The 21,653-nt window shown below is 41.9% G+C and overlaps 1 protein-coding gene and 1 pseudogene across 2 annotated transcripts; both read left to right on the top strand.

The window, feature by feature from the left end:
* Positions 1-2,897: 2,897 nt before the first annotated feature.
* Positions 2,898-5,400, top strand: LOC126616356 (mediator of RNA polymerase II transcription subunit 15a-like). 2 transcript variants are annotated; one of them, XM_050284414.1, is made up of 4 exons: positions 2,898-3,059; positions 3,227-3,341; positions 4,710-4,821; positions 4,972-5,400. In XM_050284414.1, the coding sequence occupies exons 2-4, from the start codon at positions 3,232-3,234 to the stop codon at positions 5,083-5,085; spliced, it is 336 nt and encodes a 111-aa protein (XP_050140371.1). In that variant the 5' UTR covers positions 2,898-3,059; positions 3,227-3,231; the 3' UTR covers positions 5,086-5,400. The 2 variants fall into 2 exon arrangements, with proteins under 2 accessions (XP_050140371.1, XP_050140372.1); XM_050284415.1 differs by lacking the exon at positions 2,898-3,059 and adding an exon at positions 3,112-3,135.
* Positions 5,401-17,860: 12,460 nt separating this feature from the next.
* On the top strand, positions 17,861-20,463 carry LOC126616340 (syntaxin-121-like; annotated as a pseudogene).
* Positions 20,464-21,653: the final 1,190 nt, after the last annotated feature.

Below are 21,653 nucleotides of genomic sequence, written 5' to 3'. Positions count from 1 at the left end.
GTTTGTTTAATTTGGATCCGGGTTTTATGTGCATTTGTAAGGAAGTTATGTGCTTCCTGCAAGAATCACGTAGCACTTCAAGTGTTTTTCCACGATTCTCTTGCATTTTTACTAAAGATTAGTTTTCACAAATTTTGTGCTTTCAGTCATTTTAAAAGCACTTTCAAACCAGTCTGTTTACACATTGCTAAACCTGCAAAAGTCACAAGACAGTTTGAGCAAGCATCGGCCGAAGCAAAGCTTACCGACATCAAAATCCATAGCTACCGACGAATAAAGTGTAGAATCAGAAGTAGAGGGTAGTACAACTGTTGTCTATAGACTGAGCACCAAGCAGCAGGCTTACAAAACCATTTTTGTGTGTTCGAGAGAGGATACCACAACCGTTGTCTAAACTCAACCGAAAGAAGAAGCTTTTTTAGCCCTTTTTTTGTGTTTAAGGGAAGAGAGAGATCAGACAGAAGAGACTAATTAAGTACAGTTTCAGAGTTAATTAACCAAAAGATTATATTATAAATCAATGTGGTGGTTGCAAAAATTTATGGCCCAAGTAATGAGTCACTTCTTAATTTGAGGGAGTGAAGAGTTAGAATAAAGGAGCATGATCAAACATTTCCATGGAATATGAAACATGGAAAATAGAAGGAAAGTGGGCCTTAATAGAAAAGTATTTCTCATTGATTAAAAACTGATTACATTGGGGTATTTATACACAAAAGTTAATAAAGATTAGTTACCAACTAATGTAACTAATTAATCATAATCTATGATTAGTTACAAAATAGTTACAGCAAACAAACTTATTCACTAAGTAATTGATGACTGTGTTGGTGACTTGGAGTCTAGTTGGCACTGTTGACTTGACTGAGGATAATGTGTGTCTTTACACCCCCTCAAGCTGAACGGAGTATAGCCAAGTGAAAGCTTTGACCTGAGAAACTGAAATCGAGCTTTTGACAAAGACTTTGTGTGAATATTTGCAATTTGATAGTGATTGGGAACAAACTGAACTCTAAGAAGATAGGCTAAGACAAGTTCCCTGATATAGTGCTAGTCAATTTCCACATGTTTAATGCGAGCATGAAATACTGGATTGGATGCAAGGGAAATTGCAGACACATTGTGACACCAAAGAACAGAAACTTTGGATAATGGAAAACCTATATCCTTGAAAATCTTACATATCCGAGTGACCTCAGCAAATGTGTGAGCTAAAGAGCGATATTCAGCTTCAGTGGATGAACGAGCAATATTGTGTTGCTCCCTTGCACTCCAACTAATCAAACACACATCCTGCTCAATCAGCATCCGAGAAGGCAGTGAGATTGAGTGAACTTTTCTTGAACCAAAATCCTTCAACAACAGTCCCTTTGAGAAACCTTAATACTCTCTTAACAGGTTGAAAATGAGTATCTCTACGACAGTGAAGAAACTAACAGAGTTGATTAACAGCAAATGAAAGGTCAGGTCGAGTCCAAGTCAAATAATTCAATGCCCAACCAAATTAATATATATATGTGGATTTGACAGTAGTGTTCCACTGTGATCGAGCTTTTGAGTACCAAGAGGTGTAGTGCAGGGTTTACTTCCATACATGTGTGTCTTGAGAAGTAGATCCATTACATACTTGTTTTGAGATATAAAAATGCCTTCTGAATCTATGTGTACCTCCAAATCCAGGAAATAATGTAAAGGGCCTAAGTCTTTAACTGGAAAAAAGTTGATCGAGCTTTTGAATGAAAGCCTTGTAGACTCGAGCATTAGGTCCAGTGACTAGTATGTCATCAACATATACTAGTACAATGACAAAAGTAGGCTCAAAGGTAACAAACAAAGAGCAATCAAATTGAGAATTGTGAAAACCTAGAGAGATCAAAGTTTGAAACAATTTATCATACCATGCCCTGGGGGCTTGCTTTAGGCTATACAAAGATTTGTTTAGCTTGCACACATAAGAGGGCTTTGATTTCTCAATAAAACCAGGGGGTTGTTGCATGAAAACCTCATCCTTGAGTGTACCATGCAAGCATGCATTACTGATGTCCAACTGATTCAAAAACCAATCAAACTGCACTGCCAAAGTTAAAAGTATTATGATAGTTACAGGTTTTGCAACTGGACTAAAAGTCTCCTAAAAGTCAACACCCTCTTGTTGATGAAATCCTTTTGCTACTAGTCGAGCTTTGTATCTATCCACAGTGCCATCTGGTTTCCTTTTAATACGAAAGACCCATTTACATCCTACCAGATTCTGATTTGGTGAAGATGGAACAAGAGACCACGTTCATGTGGATTGCAGTGCTTGAAACTCCTCAACCATTGCTTTCATCCATTGATCATTTTAGAGGCTTGTAAGTAAGTGATAGGAACAAAATTTAATGTATCAAGGGGATGTTTAGAGCCTTGGAGCTTGTCAAATAGAGAGGTATGACATTGTTCGATATTTTACAAGCATCTTGAACAAACACTAACTTGAGCGTCAGAGTGTTTTATTACAAATGCCTTTCCTCCTTATTGATGGCAAGCGAAAGGTGATGTCTAGAACTTCTCAACATGTTTAAGATTACTTGCTGGTAGAGAATTAAAATACCCAAAATTTTCAATTCCAACAAATGATACCCGAATGAATGCGGTGTACGCATCTGCCAAATGTAGTTTTCATTGGGTATATATACAAGTGTAGTTTAAACAACTCAATACAATTTGAAATTGAGAATATTAAAATTTAGCCACTAGAGTTGGTCCAGTTGTATAGATGGGTTGAATGACGGATATGACGATGCTATATTCAGCTTCGAAACCTTCTAATATAATTAAAAAATAGTGTGTGATCCACCGAGCACTGTGAAAAATAAAATAAAAATGTGAGCCACCACCAACACCCAAAAAAAAAATAAAAAATAAAAAAAGATTGATTCACACCCCACTTTCTTTTTTGTGCACCTAAAGTTTTCTTTGAGTCAACCTTTTTGCTTCTTTTGGTCCTTTAAAGCTTTCTTTGCATCAGTCTGCAACTCTTATCCTCTAAGTAATCTTTTTCATATCATCTCTTGATCAGGGTAAGAACACCAACTTCCCTTTCATCTTTATGTGTATTAGATTCTTTTCTTAATATCCAATTAATCCACTTCTCAGGTTGATTAATAAGTTGACTTGTTATTTTCTTAGATTTGGGTTTTCCAGTTCAATTTTGTTTCTAAGTCTGCTGGTGTGTGTGGTTGGTCAGTTTTGATGGATCTCAATAACCAGAGACCTGCTCAAGGTGGAGAACCTTCAATGGAGGCACGTGATTGGAGAAGCCAATTGCAGCAAGATTCACGACGCAGAATTGTTCACAAGATGTAAGTATTGTTTGAAAAAGAGAGGGAATATTGATCATCTGTGTACTGCTTTTTTGCTGAATTGAATCCTTATGTAGATTTTTGGAAATATATATAAACAAAATCGGTTATAAGCTTTTAATCGAAAAAGAAACTTGGAGAGACACTGGAGTATTGCAAATACAATACAAGGGTTCCAAAGCTTGTTATATATTGTATTTTACGGTATATTGTCTGTTTTGTGTCCTCTCCTTCGATTTTTATTAGAAATTTGTAATTTACATTTGTACATGTTTCTTTAGCCGAGTCCTTTGTTCACTGTGATTTAACTTTTTTTTTGCTAATCATGGTCAGTAGCTTATTTAATTGTCAATTACAGCCAGATCTGTAACACACGGAATTGTTCCCAAGATGTATGAGAAAATCAAGTCTAGAAATCATGGACTTCATTAGAGGGGAGAAAAATATTTACTGCTGTAATATCTTTTTAATTCTTTTTAGCTGAAATATGTGACCCTCTTACACATTGAAAATATTCAGAAATAGAACTTTGAGAGACGCAGGAAATAGAATAAAAGTACGATGGACACGGTCCCCTCGTATCCCCATGTCATGTCGTGTCTTATTCTGTGTCGTGTCTTATTTCCTTGTATTCAAACATTAATTCTTTGTTAATTTGACGCATCTCTGTGTCGTGTCGTGTCGTATCCCGAACGGTTAGGCAAGACTACGGCGCCCGGGTAAACATCCTGTTTACCAAACAAGACGTCGAGAGTTTCACTTAACCGTTCCCCTCCTGCAGCCAAAGTGTTAGCGGCTGTAGCATCCACCGGTAATGCATGGAAGAGGGTAAGCTTTCTATGTGGGAATCACAATGTCTGCCGTGCAGTGAACCCAACCACTCGGATTTTGGAGTACACGGTTCATGATCTTGCAGATGCGGTTAAGGTCTCTGAACTTGAGAAAGAGATAGTTCCTCAGTCCTTGACTTAGTGGCTTACAATACTTGTCCTCAAGCCAAACAAAAAGCTTACTCAACTCGTAGTGAGCCCACCATTGGTTTCAACAGTCCGCGTTCGGGGACGGACAAGCTATAGCTATAGATAGAGTGGCAAGGAGAGATGCGTTATGGGACCGTGTCCATGCATCATAAATACTAAACCATGTTATGTATTTATATTGCTTATTGTCTGTTTAATTAGAGTAGCCCAGTTCTGTTTTCTATTAGAAATTTGCAGCGAGTTCCATTTGTGCTTATTTCCCTATATTTTTCCTTTTGGACAATGTGGTCAGTCCTTCATTCGCTGTGATTTTACCTTTATTTGTTGAGTAATCTGCCTGCATTCCTTATTCATGGTCCCTAACTTATTGTATCAATTGCATACAAAGAATGGAAACGTTGAAGAGGCACCTTCCCTTCCAGGGCGAGGAGGGATTACGTGAACTCGAGAGGATTGCTGTAAGGTTTGAGGAAAAGATATATGTTGCTGCCTCAAGCCAGGTACTTCCAGAATTTGTGGAGTTAAAATCTCCATTGTGTTGCATTCCAATATTGCATATGTCTATGTTTATTTTTCAACTTCATTGGTACGTATTGTGGATACTCGATAGCGTTGTAATCAAAGTTGTGTGTGAAATCTCTTTTTTCCAGTCGGATTACCTACGGAAAATTTCTCTCAAGATGCTCACCATGGAGACCAAGAATCAGACCGCAGTGTCCGCGACACCCCCGTCCAACCTGAAGCGCCATCGCGTCCTTCCTTGACTTTCGTAGGTACCCATTTTCAAAAATGGTCCCCTAGAAAATGCAACTATGTATGAAATTAAAAAAACCTTCAGATTTCAGAGTTTCAGAAGCTCAAAGATTACATATATAGTAGCAAGAAACAGATGTTTGTAATATCCATCACTATTCTGCCTCATTGACCTCATTTAGAAAATATCCATTAAACTTTGGTCATTGAAAACCCCAAGGAGTTGATATACAACATTTACTGGTAATTCTTCTTGTTCTGCTCATCGATTTATCAACCATGTAAAACTCATGTCTTAATTATGTGTGACTGGTTTTGCTTTTAAATGTGTTATCTTCGTTTTTTTCTTGCATCTCCCTTTTTTCAATTTGCTTTTGAGATCCTTCGAGCAACCATGGATATTGTTGATGCACAAAATCAGCGAAGACTTTGGTACAACAGAAAGTGTCAGGTTTTGTGACCTTCGCTTGTTTTCTTCGGTCACTAGTGAGGATAAGTACGTAAATGAATAGAGACAGAGAAGCAAACACAGGATGTACGTGGTTCACCCAGATTGGCTACGTCCACGGAGTAGAGGAGTTCTTATTAGTAGTGAAGGGCTTACACAAGTACAAAGGATCAAGCTCTCAATTTAGTGAGTTCTTGTGAATGATTTAACACAAAATGGCATTAGGCAATATTGTGGGGGGATGACCCCTATTTATAGAAAAACTTGTAGCTTTGTCACATTGACATGTGTCATGTTATGATTGGTTCTTGATGTTGACACGTGCTGCGCTCTGATTGGCTTCTAATCTTGACACGTGTCGAGTAGTGATTGGCCTCCTGGTCGGAGGGGAACTCTTCTGGGTCCTTGACAGTATAGCGTTGGCCGGTGCTCGGTAGTTTCGGGATTGGTCAAGTATGGTACAAACAGTGCTCCCCTAAGTTCCCGAGTGAGGGAAACTCCTCGGTTGGGGACTTGCAAGATCCAATCCCTTGAGTAATCACGAAACTTCTAAGTACCGAAGTGTGGTCTGATCTTCATCTGTCCTTCTCTGGAAGTACCTTTCCTCCATCCGGGAATGGTGTATCTAGCTGATGTTGACGCACAAGGTAATGTATCAATTTCACTTGAAGCTTAGTTGTAGTTTCGGGCTTAGTCAAGTGTGATACAAACCCTATAGTAGGAGTCCCCCAAGTCGCCGAGCTAGGAGATCTGCCGAAAGAGGTGACAGACAAGGTAAGCAGTCAAACTTCCAAGTAAGCAACCCAGGATCAGAGGTTTGACTTCGGCTTCCGGTTGATTGTTCTCATTCTCCTTGTCTCTCATTCAACTGCGAGGATAAGGAGAAGCAAATGGATAAGAGATGATATGAGATACTTTTGCTTTTGAAGAAGTAACTTTCCACAGGCTTATTCTTGAACTGTGCTGGAGGGTTTTCTGGTGCCCTTCAGAGTATAAGGCCGACTAAAAAATTTGAGGGTCAAAACAAGTCCATCAAATCTAGAGTACGTTCGACCTTGATGATATGGGATACTTTTGCTGTTGACGGAATAATGAATGTGGTATGGAAAGGTGTCGTGCTGTAGTGATCTGTTTCAGCTCACCGTTGAACCTTCTGCTTCAATCTTTTGCATGGCAGAAGTGGTGTGCAACCTTTGCATTTAAATGGTCCTTCAGAACATTCCTTCATAGTGACTCATCCACGCTTGGCAGCTTCAGTGTAAAGAGCCAATATCTGATCAACTGTCATGAGGTATTTGCCGGTGGAATTCGTGACCTTGACAGCAGTTGAGGATGAGTACTCGAGAGCAATGCTAAGTAAGCAACCAGGCAAAGGCTCCAGGCAGTCAGTTCCAAATTGGAGGTTTGATTTCAGGTTCCGACTGACTGCTCTCTTTCTCCTTGTCCTGCAGGTGTGGACAAGGACAAAGACAAAGACAGGGAGAAAGCATGATATGGGATACTCTTGCTTTCGACCCTGATGATATGAGATACTCTTGTTCTTGGTGTGGCTTATTTGCTGAGGTATTATCGGGGGGAAATAAAGCTGAGTATTTCGAGAGGTTATGTTGAGGGTGCCTTTTCGAATGCGAGAAAGGGTTGAGCATTTTTGCAGGTTTGCCTGTCCGTTGAGGAGGGAGGTCAATGTATATAGGGATTTCCCAATAACAAGTAGTAATGTTATTCCTTTACCCTTCTTGGTCACAGCAATGTAGTGGGAGCTGCCAGCTTCACGTGTTTTAATTTTGTCAGAGCACTTTGAAAAAGTGGTATGTGGTATCTGGAAAGCTGATATTACGTGTGAAGATTACAGACAAGCTTTATCTAAGGAAATTTGGCTCTCGAAGTTCTGAGAGTTGTGCCTCTTCGGTTTTCGAACAAGCAATCCCGTCGAGGATCTGACTCTCGAGATTCGGAAAGCGGTGCTACTCCGGTTTTTGAGAAAGTAATTATGTTGGGAGTCTTTTCTCGAATGTGAGTAAAGGTTGGACGTTCTTGCCAACCTGTCTTGCCGCAAAACACGGAGGTCGACACACATAGGGACTTTCCAGTTGTCAAGCAGTGGTGCTGTTCCTTTACCCTTATGGGTAATAGTATGGTAGCTGGAACTTCGAAATTCTCGTGCCTAAACTTTGTCAGAGATCTTTGACAAAGTTATATGTGGTACCCGAGGAGTTGATGGTGCATATGGAGAGCGGTGATTGAACAGTAAGATTCACGTGCTTTCTACTTCACCAGAAATCTTCGACAGATTGCCCGTAATTTCCGCAAAGCTGAGTGTGCATGTGACAGGTGCTGACGAGGCTGAAAAAGCAGGTGCTTCTTCGATTTCTGAGATCGGCCCTCGTGGTCTCTGAGCAGCCCAGCTTTTGAGAAAGCAAACGCCTCTTCGATTTCTGAGATCGGCCCTCGTGGTCTCTGAGCAGCCCAGCTTTTGAGAAAGCAAACGCCTCTTCGATTTCTGAAGCTCCGTCGAGTGCAGATTTTTATAGAGGCTGGCATTAAGTTCCACAGCACACTTGAATCTCTACCAGTAGAAGCTCATTTCTTGCACTTCTAAGATCTTGATTTGTCTGACCTCTTCCTTCTTCAACACATTTGAAAATGTCTGGACCCTCCGACCGTCGTTTTGACTTGAACCTTGGAGAAGAGACAGCCACGCCTTCTCCAGACAACATATGGCGCCCATCCTTCATATCCCCTACTGGTCCTCTTACCGTTGGGGATTCTGTGATGAAGAATGATATGACCGCTGCAGTGATGGCCAGGAACCTTCTCACTCCCAAAGATAACAGACTACTTTCCAAACGGTCTGATGAGTTGGCTGTTAAGGACTCTCTGGCTCTTAGTGTTCAGTGTGCAGGTTCTGTGTCTAATATGGCCCAACGCCTATTTGCTAGAACCCGCCAAGTTGAATCATTGGCTGCTGAAGTGATGAGTCTCAAACAGGAGATTAGAGGGCTCAAGCATGAGAATAAGCAGTTGCACCGGCTCGCCCATGACTATGCTACAAACATGAAGAGGAAGCTTGACCAGATGAAGGAATCTGATGGTAAGGTTTTACTTGATCATCAGCGGTTTGTGGGTTTGTTCCAAAGGCATTTATTGCCTTCGTCCTCTAGGGTTGTACCTGGTAATGAAGCTTCAAATGATGAACCTCCAATGCCTCCTCCTTCTGGGGTTTTGTCAAGTACTGAGGCTCCGGATAACCACCCTCCGGTGCTTTCTCTTTCTGGGGCTTTACCGACTGCTGAGACTTCCCCTAAGCAACCTTTGTGAAGGCTCCCTTTTGTTTGTTTATTTTGACTCATGTATATGTACATATTTGTGGCTTATCGAAAATATTAATAAATAAGCTTTGCTTCATTTCAACATATTGTGTTAAATACACCAAAGCCTTCTTCATAAAGTTCTTTGAATTTTTGCTTTTGTTGAAACCTGTATTGTTTAAGCTTTGTGAGTGAAGCATGTAGTTTGAGGTAGTGTGCCCTTAATTTCCCGAGTGAGGAAAACTTCTCGGTTGGAGACTTGAAAAATCCAAGTCACTGAGTGGTTGTGAGACTGCCGAGTATCAAGGTGCAGTAGCATATGGTGGGAGTCCCCCAAGTCTTCAGGCGAAGAGAGTTGCCGAATGAGGTGTCTCGCGTGTTACTAATTTGTCAAAGTAACGAATCCTTGTTTCGATGTCACACATTCGTATATGCTTTATCTAAAAATATTTCCAACTTTTGTGTGTTTGATGCTGCATGCTATTGACTAGACAAGATCAAGTGCAATTAGTAGCTTTTCTCTCTTTTTCATCTTTTCTTTGGTGGAATTGCTTTTCGTTTCCACTAATCAGCCTGAGTGGATGCAAGATAACACCTTTCTCTATAGCTCAGATTGCAAAGTCGTCTTCATGAAAGTTTTTCCTTATCTTGTGAACTACAACATATCCAAATTTGAGATCCATCGGAGTAGTACAACTTCAGAAATTCAAGTATGATGAGTAACTGTTCATCAATGTTCTGTTAATCCGTCAGACTTGTTGTGAGCTTCGAAACTCCATTTTCTCTTGTTCATATCAACATACTTTCTTCATCGAAGTTGTTCCTTAACTTGTGAACTACAACATATCAAAATTTGAGGTCCCTCGGAGCAGTATAACTCCAGAAATCCAGGTATGATGAGTGACTGTTTATCATTTGTCTGTCAACCCGTCAGATTTGTTGTGAGCTTTGAAACTCTATTTTCTCTTGCTCAGATCAGCATGCTTTCTTCATTGAAGTTGTTCCTCAGCTTGTGAACTACAACATATCCAAATTTGAGATCCCTCGGAGCCGTATAACTCCAGAAATTCAGGTATGATGAATGACTGGTTATTATTTTTCTGTCAACCCGTCAGATTTGTTGTGAGCTTCGAAACTCCATTTTCTCTTGTTCAGATCGGTATGCTTTCTTCATTGAAGTTGTTCCTCATCGACTCTTTCATAACATATCAAAAATTCAGGATGAACTAACGGTTAAATATTTCCAGATCTTCGAAACATCACAACAGCTTCGAAATCTGCAAGAAGCCGACTATCATGTTTGGAGCTTCAACACTGTAATTTCCGTCGCTCAAACAGAAATGGTTCCTTCTTGAAAGTTGTTCATATGCTCAAGAACTATAGGGTGTCTAAAATTCAGCTCCATTGGAGAAGAGAAGAGGTTGCAGAAATTTGATAGATGAAAGGAGGCGGAAGAGGGAGAGAGAGAAAAAGTCTCTTGGGTTGGATTTCTATTTTGGGGCAGATTCCAATTTTTGTAGCACCTTCATTATTGATGAATTGCTTGTACTTTTGTCCATTATGAAACTTGGGACTTTGGCTTGTTGTTGGATCTATTATAATATGTTTGGGAACATATATAAGTGAATAAATAAGAAGGAAAATTTTGGGCCCTTGTGGGTGTAAAACAAAAAATGTTTATGTTTACCCAAGTGTTTTTGTACAAGTTCAAGGGCATCTTGGGTTTTGTGAACAAAATTTGTTTATTTGGAGCAAGGTTTTGTGTTGAAGCTTTGTAGGTGAAGCTTTGGTGTTGAAGCTTTCTAGGTGAAGCTTTGGTGTTGAAGCTTTCTAGGTGAAGCTTTCTAGGTGAAGCTTTGTAGATGAAGCTTTGTAGATGAAGCTTTCTAGGTGAAGCTTTGATGGTGAAAGTATGTAGAGGGAGCTTTCTAGGTGAAGCTTTTTCAGGTGAAGCTTTGTAGGTGAAGCTTTTTTAAGTGAAGCTTTTCGGGTGAAGTTTTTTTTTGGGTGAAGCTTTGTGGGTGAAGCTTTTTAGGTGAAGCTTTGTGGGTGAAGCTTTGGAGGTGAAGCTTTTCGGGTGAAGCTTTTTGGGTGAAGCTTTGTGGGTGAAGCTTTGGAGGTGAAGCTTTTCGGGTGAAGCTTTTTGGATGAAGCTGTTTTTTTTTTTTTTTTTTTTTTTTTTTGGCGCTTGACACGGTCTTCATTTGCTTGTTTTGTAGTGACTGTGGAAGACGGATTGCTTTCTGATTGAGAAGGGTTCCGGCATCGCTTGCTATGAATGTAAAAGAGTGAGGGCTGAGTTGGCTAAATTACCTCTTTATTGAATTCATTGCCAAATGGCATTCATTACATAGGATGCCGAACGGCTATAGCTCAACACTTGTACATCGTGAGTCTATTTGTAGTAGTACTTCAAGTGATCAGCGTTCCATGGATGGCCAAGGGTCTTGCCATCGGAGCTTCTAAGTGTGTAAGAGCCAGGGCGACTGATGCCAATGACTTCATACGGTCCATCCCAGTTTGGACTAAGTGTGCCTTCACTCGGGACTCTGTCGCAGAGTAATCTTTTCTTTAAGACCCAGTCTCCTATTTTGAAAGAACGAGGCTTAACCCTAGAGTCATAATAGTTGGAGATGCGCTGCTTGTAGGCGACATTCCTCAAGTGAGCTTGGTTTCTGTGTTCCTCAACTAAATCCAAGTTGAGGGTGAGTTGTTTGTCATTTTCACTTTGAATGTAGTTCTGGACTCGGAATGTTGCTTGCTCGAGCTCAACAGGGACAACCGCCTCTGTGCCAAAGGCAAGTGAGAATGGAGTTTCTCCTGTTGAAGTCCGATATGAAGTGCGATATGACCAAAGAACTTGGGGTACAAATTCTGGCCAACAGCCTTTAGCTTTGTCCAAGCTGGTTTTCAAAGTGCGCTTGATTATTTTGTTGATGGCCTCAACTTGTCCATTAGACTGGGGATGAGCTGGAGAGGCAAAGCATAAGTTGATGTTGAACTTAGAGCAGAACAACCTGAACCTCTTGTTGTCAAATTGTCGCCCATTATCAGTGACTATCGCATTGGGAATGCCGAATCTACAAAGGATGTTCTTCCACACGAAGTCTTCTATCTTTGCCTCAGTAATGGTTGCCAAGGGTTCTACTTCGGCCCACTTTGTGAAGTAGTCCACTGCAACGACTGCGTAACAGACTTTGCCCTTCCCTGCCGGCATTGGGCTGATCAAATCAAGTCCCCACTGGGCGAAGGGCCAAGGGCTGATCATAGGAGTAAGAGGCTCTGGAGGGGAATGAGGAATAGTCGCATATCGTTGACATTTGTCACATGAGCGGGATACTTTGATGGCATCCTGGTGGAGTGTTGGCCAGTAATATCCTTGGCGAAAAGTCTTGTGTGCTAGGGACCGAGATCCAGCATGATCTCCACAGACTCCCTCATGTATTTCCCGAAGGACGATTTCCGCCTCGGCAGGCGTAAGACACCTTAAGTATGGCAGGCTAAAACCTCGCTTATAGAGTTGATCATTGATGATCAGGTAGCGGGTAAACTTGTATCGAATTTGCTTAGCCTGGACTTTATCATTTGGGAGGGTGCCATGAGCAAGGAAATTATAGATCGGGGTGATCCAACTATCCCCTTGTTGTAAGTTGCATACTTCTGCGGCCATGGTGCTTGGTGTTGCCAACAGTTCGACATGAATTTTTCTTCCAATCTTGTCTTCCACAGCCGAGGCGAGGCGAGCCAGGGCGTCTGCATGACTGTTTGCCGCTCGAGGAACTTGGGTGATCTGGTAGTGGAAGTGCTTGAGCAAAAGTTGTGTTTGCGCAAGATATGCTGCCATGGAGCTGTCCTTAGCATCAAAGTTGTTGGTAACCTGGTTGACCACCAATTGGGAGTCACTGAAAATATCAATTTGTTTAACCCCGAGGTGTTTGGCCAAACGTAATCCTGCTAGAAGGGCTTCATACTCGGCCTCATTATTTGATGCCTTGAATTTGAAACGAAGAGCATACTCCATTGCTACTTTGTCGGGTGTAGTCAAGACTAGTCCCGCTCCACAGCCTTGTTGGTTGGATGAGCCATCAACATACAGACTCCATGCTGGGGTTGTTGGTTCTATCTTCTGAGCCTCCGGGGGTAATGAAGCCACTGCTTCAGGTGTAGAAGCAATGTCAACCGGATATGTGAAGTCGGCAATGAAGTCTGCCACTGCTTGGCCCTTCTCAGCTGGCTTTGGTTGGTAGGAGATGTCAAACTCACCCAACGCTATTGCCCATTTGATCATTCGCCCTGAAATGTCAGGACTTTGGAGTATCTGTCGAAGAGGATAATTGGTAAGCACGATGATGGAGTGCGCTTGGAAGTAAGGGCGGAGTTTTCGAGCAGACATGACCAATGCCAGAGCCAATTTCTCAATGTTAAAGTACCGTGTCTCCGCATCTTGTAAGGCTTTGCTAGCGTAGTAGACAGGTCGCTCAATATTCCCATCCTTTCGAATGAGAACGGAACTTACGGCTGAAGCTGATACCGATAGGTAGATAATGAGAATGTCTCCTACCTCGGGCTTGGAGAGTAGAGGGGCTTTACTCATGTACTCCTTGAGGTTTTTGAATGCCTCAGCACATTCATCAGTCCATGTAATGTACTTCCTACTTCCCTTAAGTGGTTTAAAAAATGGAGCACATTTGTCTGTGGCCTTAGAAATGAACCTGGTTAAGGCTGCCACCTTGCCAGTAAGGCTCTGGATGTCCTTTGAAGTTACCGGTTCCTTCATGTCGAGGATTGCTTTGATCTTCTCGGGATTAGCTTCAATGCCTCGTTGGCTAATCATGAAACCTAAGAATTTGCCAGAGCCTACGCCGAAGGCACATTTGTTGGGGTTTAACCTCATTCGATACCTCTTCAAAATAGTGAAAGTTTCAGATAGGTTGGTGATGTGTTGGTCAGCATGTTTGCTCTTGACTAACATATCATCAACGTAAACTTCCATGCTCTTCCCAATCTGCTCGGCGAACATTGAGTTGACTAGTCTCTGATAAGTCGCTCCTGCATTCTTTAGGCCGAAAGGCATGACTTTATAGCAGTATAGTCCTCTATCGGTAGTGAAGGCTGTGTGTTCTTGATCCGAAGGGTTCATGAGGATTTGGTTGTATCCTGAGTAAGCATCCATGAAGCTCAGGAGTTCACACCCGGCCGTAGAGTCTATAAGTCTGTCAATAAGAGGAAGAGGGAAGCTATCTTTCGGACACCCTTTGTTTAGGTCGGTGTAGTCAACACACATTCTCCACAAGACCTTTTGAAGCAAAAGACTTTCTTTGGTCGGATTTTTCTTAACAAGGACCACATTTGCTACCCATGTCGGGTAATTGACTTCGCGGACAAAGCCTATGCCTTTGAGTTTTTCAACTTCTGCTTTCATTGCCTCGTATCGTTCAGCGTCATAAGATCTTCGCTTCTGTCTCACCGGCTTGATCTTGGGGTCAATACTCAAACGATGACAGATGACATCGGGAGAGATGCCTGGCATGTCCTCGTATGACCAGGCGAAGACCTCAGTGTTCTCTTTCAAAAAAGATATCAATGCTAACCGAAGGGGTGGTGACAATGTGGTGCCAATCTTCACCATGCGATCTGGATAATCTCTTGAGATAGGTACCTTCTCCAACTCTTCAGCAGGTTGGGCTTGCTGGGTGAAAGAGTCATCTCGAGGATCATCGGGTTGATTGTTGCTATCAGGAAGATCCAAGTTCGCTTCATCTAGGCTGGTCTTTGTGACTTGGTCATGTACAGACAGGGTTTCCTTGGGTCCGGGCAAGTGTTGTTGCTTAACTGAAGTGTTGTAACATGATCGTGCACTAAGCTGATCTCCTCTGATGTAGCCGTTGCCATGGGGGGTTGGAAATTTCATCAACAGCATATGCGTGGATACCATAGCCTTGAGATCATTGATGCCTGTGCGCCCAAAGATGACATTGTATGCCGTTGGGCAGTCAACCACTAGGAAGTTAGTGGTAATGGTAGCCGTGTAAGGGCATGTACCAATAGTAAAGGGTAAATGTATGCTCCCTAAGGGTTGCACGATATCACCGGAGAAGCTTATCAGAGGAGAAATCGAGCGATCGAGCAAGTGTTCAGCTACACTGAGTGCCCTGAAAGCTTCGGCAAACATGATATTGACCGAAGCCCCTGTGTCTACGAGGATTCGTCGAACATCAAAGTTGGCTATGTGAGCCTCCACGATCAATGGGTCGTTATGAGGGTAGATGATGCCTCTTTCTTCCTCAGGGTAGAAACATATCGGATCCCAGTTAGGCTTTTGATACTTCCCTCCCCTGATGTCTTCCACGTGAAACACTTGGTGACCAGGCCTCAGAATTCGTTCACTGTTTTTCATGGCCCTATTGGAAGATTCAGATATGGGTGTGCCGCCGCTTATGGAATATATGACATTCACCTGGCGTTGGTTACGGTTATCCCTTTGAGGGTGAAGGAGGAATTGATCAATTTTTCCTTCTCGTGCCAAAGCTTCAATACGATCACGGAGGATGATACATTTCTCGCTATCATGGCCGTTATGCTCATGGTAGCAACAAAACATGCCCGCGTTATTCGGGGGCGTGTAATCTGGGTGCATCGGCTTTGGCTTTGGTATCAGGTGAGCTATGCTGGGGTAAATGGCCGCGCATGTGGCATTCAAGGGCGTGTATGTCTCATACCTTGGGGTAGGGGGTATCTTGACGCGGGTTTGACCCACTGCATTGACTGCCTGGGGGCGAGCGTTATTGTGGCGATACCCTTGGTTATCGGGATAGTGTCCCTTACTCTTTTTACTGAAATGAGAGTGGTGAGGATGGAAATCCTTCCTCTTGCCTTGAAATTGATATGTCTGTTGATTCGGCGAAGCATTATGCAAGGCATGGGGAGGTGCCACTGCTGTTTGGAAAGTCGAGGTCTTCTCATTTAGGTGAGTCTGGCTTCCACCTCCCACTTGTTGATAAAGGATGGTTGTAGGGGGTTTCTCCTGATATGTCTTTACCTCGGCGGAGGCATGGTTATAAGCCTGCGCCATCACCTCAGAGTAAGTCTTCCAAGTATTGGCATTGATCATGTATTTAAAGAAACAATCACGTAGGCCTGCCGTGAAGGCTTTGAGGGCAGTCTTGTCGTCTGCCTCGGCACACCGGGAGTATTCATGGCTGAAGCGGCCAGCATACATACGTAATGACTCGTCTGGCTTCTGGCGGATAGTGTACAGGTCATCTGCAGAGTGCAAGCGATCGGTTTGGAAAATGTGTTGGGAAACAAATAGTTTCCTCAATTCCTCAAATGAGTCTACCGTCTCAGGTGTAAGACGACAATACCAATTTAGAGCTCCGCCAGAGAGGGTGGAGGGGAAGAGAAGACATCGCTCTTCGTCGGTGTGCATCCGGTATGCCATGGTGGACTCAAAGAGGTTAAGGTGCTCAATCGGGTCCTCTTTTCCAGTATAAAGTTGCAAGCCAAGCTTTTGCTTTGTCTTTGCTTGAAGGGGGGTGTTGAGGATCCTCCTTGTAAGAGGGCCAGGCCTGGGTTGGTTCCAGTCAGGTATTTCAGCCTGACGTTCAGCCTTCAGCTTGTTTACTTCCTCAAGGAGCTGCAGGACAAGGGGGTCCTGAGTGGAGTCGTGCACCACTGGAGCTTTCTTTCGTAAATCTCCATCTCCTCTTGGAATTAGGAAGGTTTGATCAAGGGCATGTGATTTTTCCCTGGACTCGCTGTACTGGCTTCCAGGGTATGTCTGTCGGAACACCTCTGAGTCCCCTGTACCCTCATGTCTCTCTAGGACTTGTTGCCCCTTCCCCAAATTGGTGGCCGGCTTGGGCCGTGGCAGGGGACCGAGTCTCTCAGAAATCCTTGGGTCATTAATCTTTGAGCTTATATGGATGGAATTCTCTCGACGTTGCTTCAGGAAATCCCGACAATCGCGAAAGACGGCTTTCGATCCTTCTGCCCCTTCAGCAAAGAGGTGTCTCCCTCCACTTCTCATGGTTCGGGTCAAAGCAACTGGGTTAAGAGAAGCCTCATGTTGATTATCAAGTCGAGGGGTAATCTGTTCCCTATCAGGGATATCTATGTCGAATGCATGTGACCCTCCATGTTGGAGGGCACCCAGTTGATGGTTGACTTCCACGGGGGCAACAAGCTCGCGTGTCTGAGCTTGCCTAGCTTCGTGGAGTGTCTCGAAGAGCTTCTCATATTGCTCCTGGAGGACCTCATTCCTCATTGCTATCTTGTTATTCTGAGCTTCCAACTCATCGACTTTAGCTTGAAGAAGAACTCGTTTTCCTTCCTTCTTTCGTTGTTTCGCACTATGTGCAAGGGGGGTGTCATTCTGTGTGCTGTGGCTTCCTTCGCTTCCCATGTTGGAGAGGGATGCCTGATCAAAAGAAAGTGTACGAATGATAGAAACCAGCTTGACACAGCTGAAGAGAGTAGGAATAAGTGTCGTTTCCCACAGACGGCGCCAAATGTTGATGCACAAAATCAGCGAAGACTTTGGTACAACAGAAAGTGTCAGGTTTTGTGACCTTCGCTTGTTTTCTTCGGTCACTAGTGAGGATAAGTACGTAAATGAATAGAGACAGAGAAGCAAACACAGGATGTACGTGGTTCACCCAGATTGGCTACGTCCACGGAGTAGAGGAGTTCTTATTAGTAGTGAAGGGCTTACACAAGTACAAAGGATCAAGCTCTCAATTTAGTGAGTTCTTGTGAATGATTTAACACAAAATGGCATTAGGCAATATTGTGGGGGGATGACCCCTATTTATAGAAAAACTTGTAGCTTTGTCACATTGACATGTGTCATGTTATGATTGGTTCTTGATGTTGACACGTGCTGCGCTCTGATTGGCTTCTAATCTTGACACGTGTCGAGTAGTGATTGGCCTCCTGGTCGGAGGGGAACTCTTCTGGGTCCTTGACAGTATAGCGTTGGCCGGTGCTCGGTAGTTTCGGGATTGGTCAAGTATGGTACAAACAGATATAATCCTTCCAATTTGCATTTTAAACACAACCATGGTACATAAATAGTTAATTTGCTTTGGTTCGTGATTCTCTTCTCTTGTATGGTAACATATATATAAATACTAACCACCATGCTAGTAATTTTTTTCGCTCACTTGTCTGTAAAAGCTCTTAAGTTTGACTTTCATGAATGATTAATTTGATATCAAATTATAGTTAACTCACTATACCAAATTATGACTTGTCCAAATTCCCTCAAATTCAGTAAAAATTTCAATATCAAAAATCAGAATCAGACATAAATGTACGAGAGAAAAAGGAATGTCTAATATCACTTTCCTATAAAAAAATTCTCCAAAAACTCTTTCTATATTTTGAGAATAGGAAACATGCATATAATTGTTTTGAGAAGAGGAAACAAGCAACATGTCCTTTGCCTTTACTCCCAAGAAACTCTTTTGTTACATCTCTCTATTTATTAACCACCACTCCTGTTCTCAAACCAAAATCCACGTCCCTCTCTCTTGTTCTTCTCTGTCTTGAGCGAGCAAGCATGCATCAGCCAAACGACGATCACAGATGGTGTCTGCCGAGTCAACCACCCGCAGTGAGAGTTAACCTCAACAAGTTCTTCGCCAACGCAGAGTCCGCTGACTACATGCTCAACGAGCTCAAGGGCTCCAAGTCAACCTTGAAGGCTCTCACGAGCAGAGCAAGATGGTGCTCCTAAATTCCAACGTCGGAAAGGGCCTCCGATCTCGCATGGATGAATACTTCTATATCGCTCTTGAGACGGCTAAAGTCCTCAAACTCCAACTTGATGCCCTCCACCTCTCCAACCAGAGCTTGCCAGATTGCAGACTCGGTTCGGTAATGGACCAGACTCGGAACTCTGCTATCAACTGCCTCCGAGAGAAGCTCGTGGCCTCCATGAACAGCTACAATGCTATGAGGCAGAAGATCTCATAGTATCGCGAGGCCGTACAGCTTACGTACTACATTGTCTCGGCTGAAAACCTCGACGAGAAAACCCTAGACAGCCTCATCTCTACTGGTAAGGGCAAAATCCTAGACAGCCTCATCTCTACCCGTAAGGGCAAATCCTTTATTTTGAAACCCCATTACAATTACGTAAAACAAGAAATTTTTAGAATAATGCTAGTCTAGCAACTAAATTTTTCGACTTAAATTAAAGTCTCACCACAAGCATCATGAATAAAATTTGGGCTTTTAGTAGTAGTGCTTATAATAATAAATTAGATGTTTAAATGAAAAATGTTAGGGAGTTCATCTTTTAAATCACGTTTTGTAAACTACATGATGTGGTAATAAAATAAGACTTTATGATTTAACAAGGTTCTAAAAGATGATAGGTGCTAGTCATGCAGCGGACTGGGGACTAGCGCCTAGGCAGTTAGGCAGGGCCTAGGCGGACTAGACGGATTTAAGTAAATCTACTATATTTTGTGTAAATAAGTGTCTACTTATACTTAAAATATATATAATTTCATCATAAACTACTAAATAGAATGACATATATATTATGAAGTATTGGAACATAATGAAAACATGGGAACCAATGATATAATGTGTGTTCATTTAAGTATGCAATAAGTCTTTTACAATTTATTGAAAAATAAATAAAATTCAAAATTAAAGTTATATATTGTTTGTCTAATTGAGTCGTGACCTAGGCGGGTGCCTAGGCAGTCTAAGCGCCATTTCTTAATTTTCAAACGCCTAGGCATTAATCGGGGCGGTGGCCAGCTGCCTAGCGCTTAGTTGCACCCCAGGTAGCGCTAGGCGGAAATTTTTAAAACAATGTGACTTAAAGAACCACATCATGTGGTTTAAAATGATGGTCTCGCTAGCGTTAACTGTTTAATATGTGTGTGTTAAAGTTTCAAATAATGGCTGAATTTTCAACATATGTTTTAAGAAAGTTGTCGAATAATCACCTCTTAACTCCATAAGAGAAAGTGGTCAATTTTGTTGTCCAATTAGCATTATTCAAATTTGTCACTCGCACCCACAACTATTATTTGTGGCTTAATTAATGATTTTTCATGCATTCATGCAGGAGAGTGGGAAACCTTTATGCAGAAGGCGACCCAGGAGCAAGAGATGAGGAGCCAAGTCCTGGCCACGGTTCACGACCTGGACACGTTTAAAGAGTTCCAGAAGCGGCACGACCCAATAAAACACATAGAGAAGAACTTGCAGGAGCTGCACCAGGTGTATTTGGACATGGCTTTGCTGGTCGAATCCCAGGGCGAGCAGCTACGAAACGAGAGCGATGAACCCAAACAGAGAAAGACACCTGCAACGGAGCTGAGAGGCGTGAACAACGGGAAGAAGAAGCTGAGAGGCGTCAAGTCTTACCGGAAAAACATCCGCGGATTGCGTTGGTTTACATTGTCAAGGTGAAGCCATGGAACAATAAACGCCACCATAGGTTAAGACATAAGAGAAGAGACCACTATTAGTTGAGACATTAATTTTATTTTTATTTTTTCAATTGAATTGCAAACTTAAGTTTTGTATATTTTTTTTTTTTTTTGTCAATTAAGTTTTGTATAATTAGAATGAAAGTTCTAGTGGAATTTTTATTTTTTGTGTTTTAAGATCTTATAGAGGTCGCACTTGGTGCGATGGCAAGTGCCTTCGCCCATGAGTGGTAGGTTTCGGGTTCGAGACTTGGGAGCAGCCTCTCTATAAATGGGGGTAAGGCTAGCCGACATTCACCTCTCCCAGACCCTGCGTAAAGCGGGAGCCTTGTGCACTGGGTACGACCTTGTGTTTTAAGATCTTATAAAATATTTATCAATATTTAGGCATCTATTTTCACTAGGATAATGCTTGTGTCTCCCATGGGGAACCTACTTATTTCTTCATTTATAATTAACATATATTTACCGTATCAACATAGAAACAGTTCATAATTTTTATCATCATCTAAAAATCATTCAATTTAAGGATCTTTAACAATTCATATGCATCAAACAAATGACCCGACTCATTGTGAGATACTACTTGTTACCAAAATCATGAATTGGTTTGACATGCATGGATGGCTAAACAACCTCTTAATTAAATGATTTTTTTTTAATATATGATCTTTAAATGATGATAAAAATTGTGAACGATTCTAATTTTAAAGTTTGTATAGTGAACATACGTGAGGAGAGAAGTTCCTCCAAAGTGAAACACAGGCGTTATCCCTTTCACTATTGGGCCAAAGTGAAATTCGCTCAAGTACCACATGATAAAAGATCATGTGTACATTTGGCGCTTGAAAAAGTTCAATTTATTGGAAAGGGATCCTCTCCGGATCCATTCCATCAAATTCATTAATCCGGATCTTTGAAATTTGATACAACCGTTAAAGTTATTATAACTTTTAAAGAGAGCCCTTGTTTTTAACCGTTGAATCAAATTCCAAGAGTACGAATTGGTAGATTTGGTGGAAGGGATCCGGAGAGGATCCATTCCCCAATTTATCAACCAAACTTTGGTGTTAATGTGCCTCCTCTGTTAAGTTTCGTTAGTTTTTCCGTTAAAAAAAAAAAAAAAAAAAAAAAAAAAAAAAAAAAAAAAAACCTCCTGTGACGAGCAAATGGTGACGTTTCAAAGCCATTTTTGTATTCTTATCACTTTCTCTTACTCACTTTTTTAATGATAATACTTGCATCCACTCCGTCATATTTATATTCTTTCCTACAAATAACATATATTTGTTGTACAAATTTTATAATTGGGACTATTTAATTCCATATTCTTCATTTGAAAATCATCTTTAAAAAAAATTATTAGA

The sequence above is a fragment of the Malus sylvestris genome, chromosome 3, assembly GCF_916048215.2.
Source record: "Malus sylvestris chromosome 3, drMalSylv7.2, whole genome shotgun sequence".
NCBI classification, from domain to species: domain Eukaryota; kingdom Viridiplantae; phylum Streptophyta; class Magnoliopsida; order Rosales; family Rosaceae; genus Malus; species Malus sylvestris.
Note: the sequence above shows the minus strand (reverse complement) of the source record. Positions and strands in the feature narration are given on the sequence as shown.

Bases quoted from the DNA above. Each gene is read 5' to 3' on its own strand.
- LOC126616356 (XM_050284414.1), top strand. From the start codon at position 3,232: ATGGATCTCAATAACCAGAGACCTGCTCAAGGTGGAGAACCTTCAATG. The intron at 3,342-4,709 runs GTAAGTATTGTT...TTGCATACAAAG, and splicing joins CGCAGAATTGTTCACAAGAT to AATGGAAACGTTGAAGAGGC. The intron at 4,822-4,971 runs GTACTTCCAGAA...TCTTTTTTCCAG, and splicing joins ATGTTGCTGCCTCAAGCCAG to TCGGATTACCTACGGAAAAT.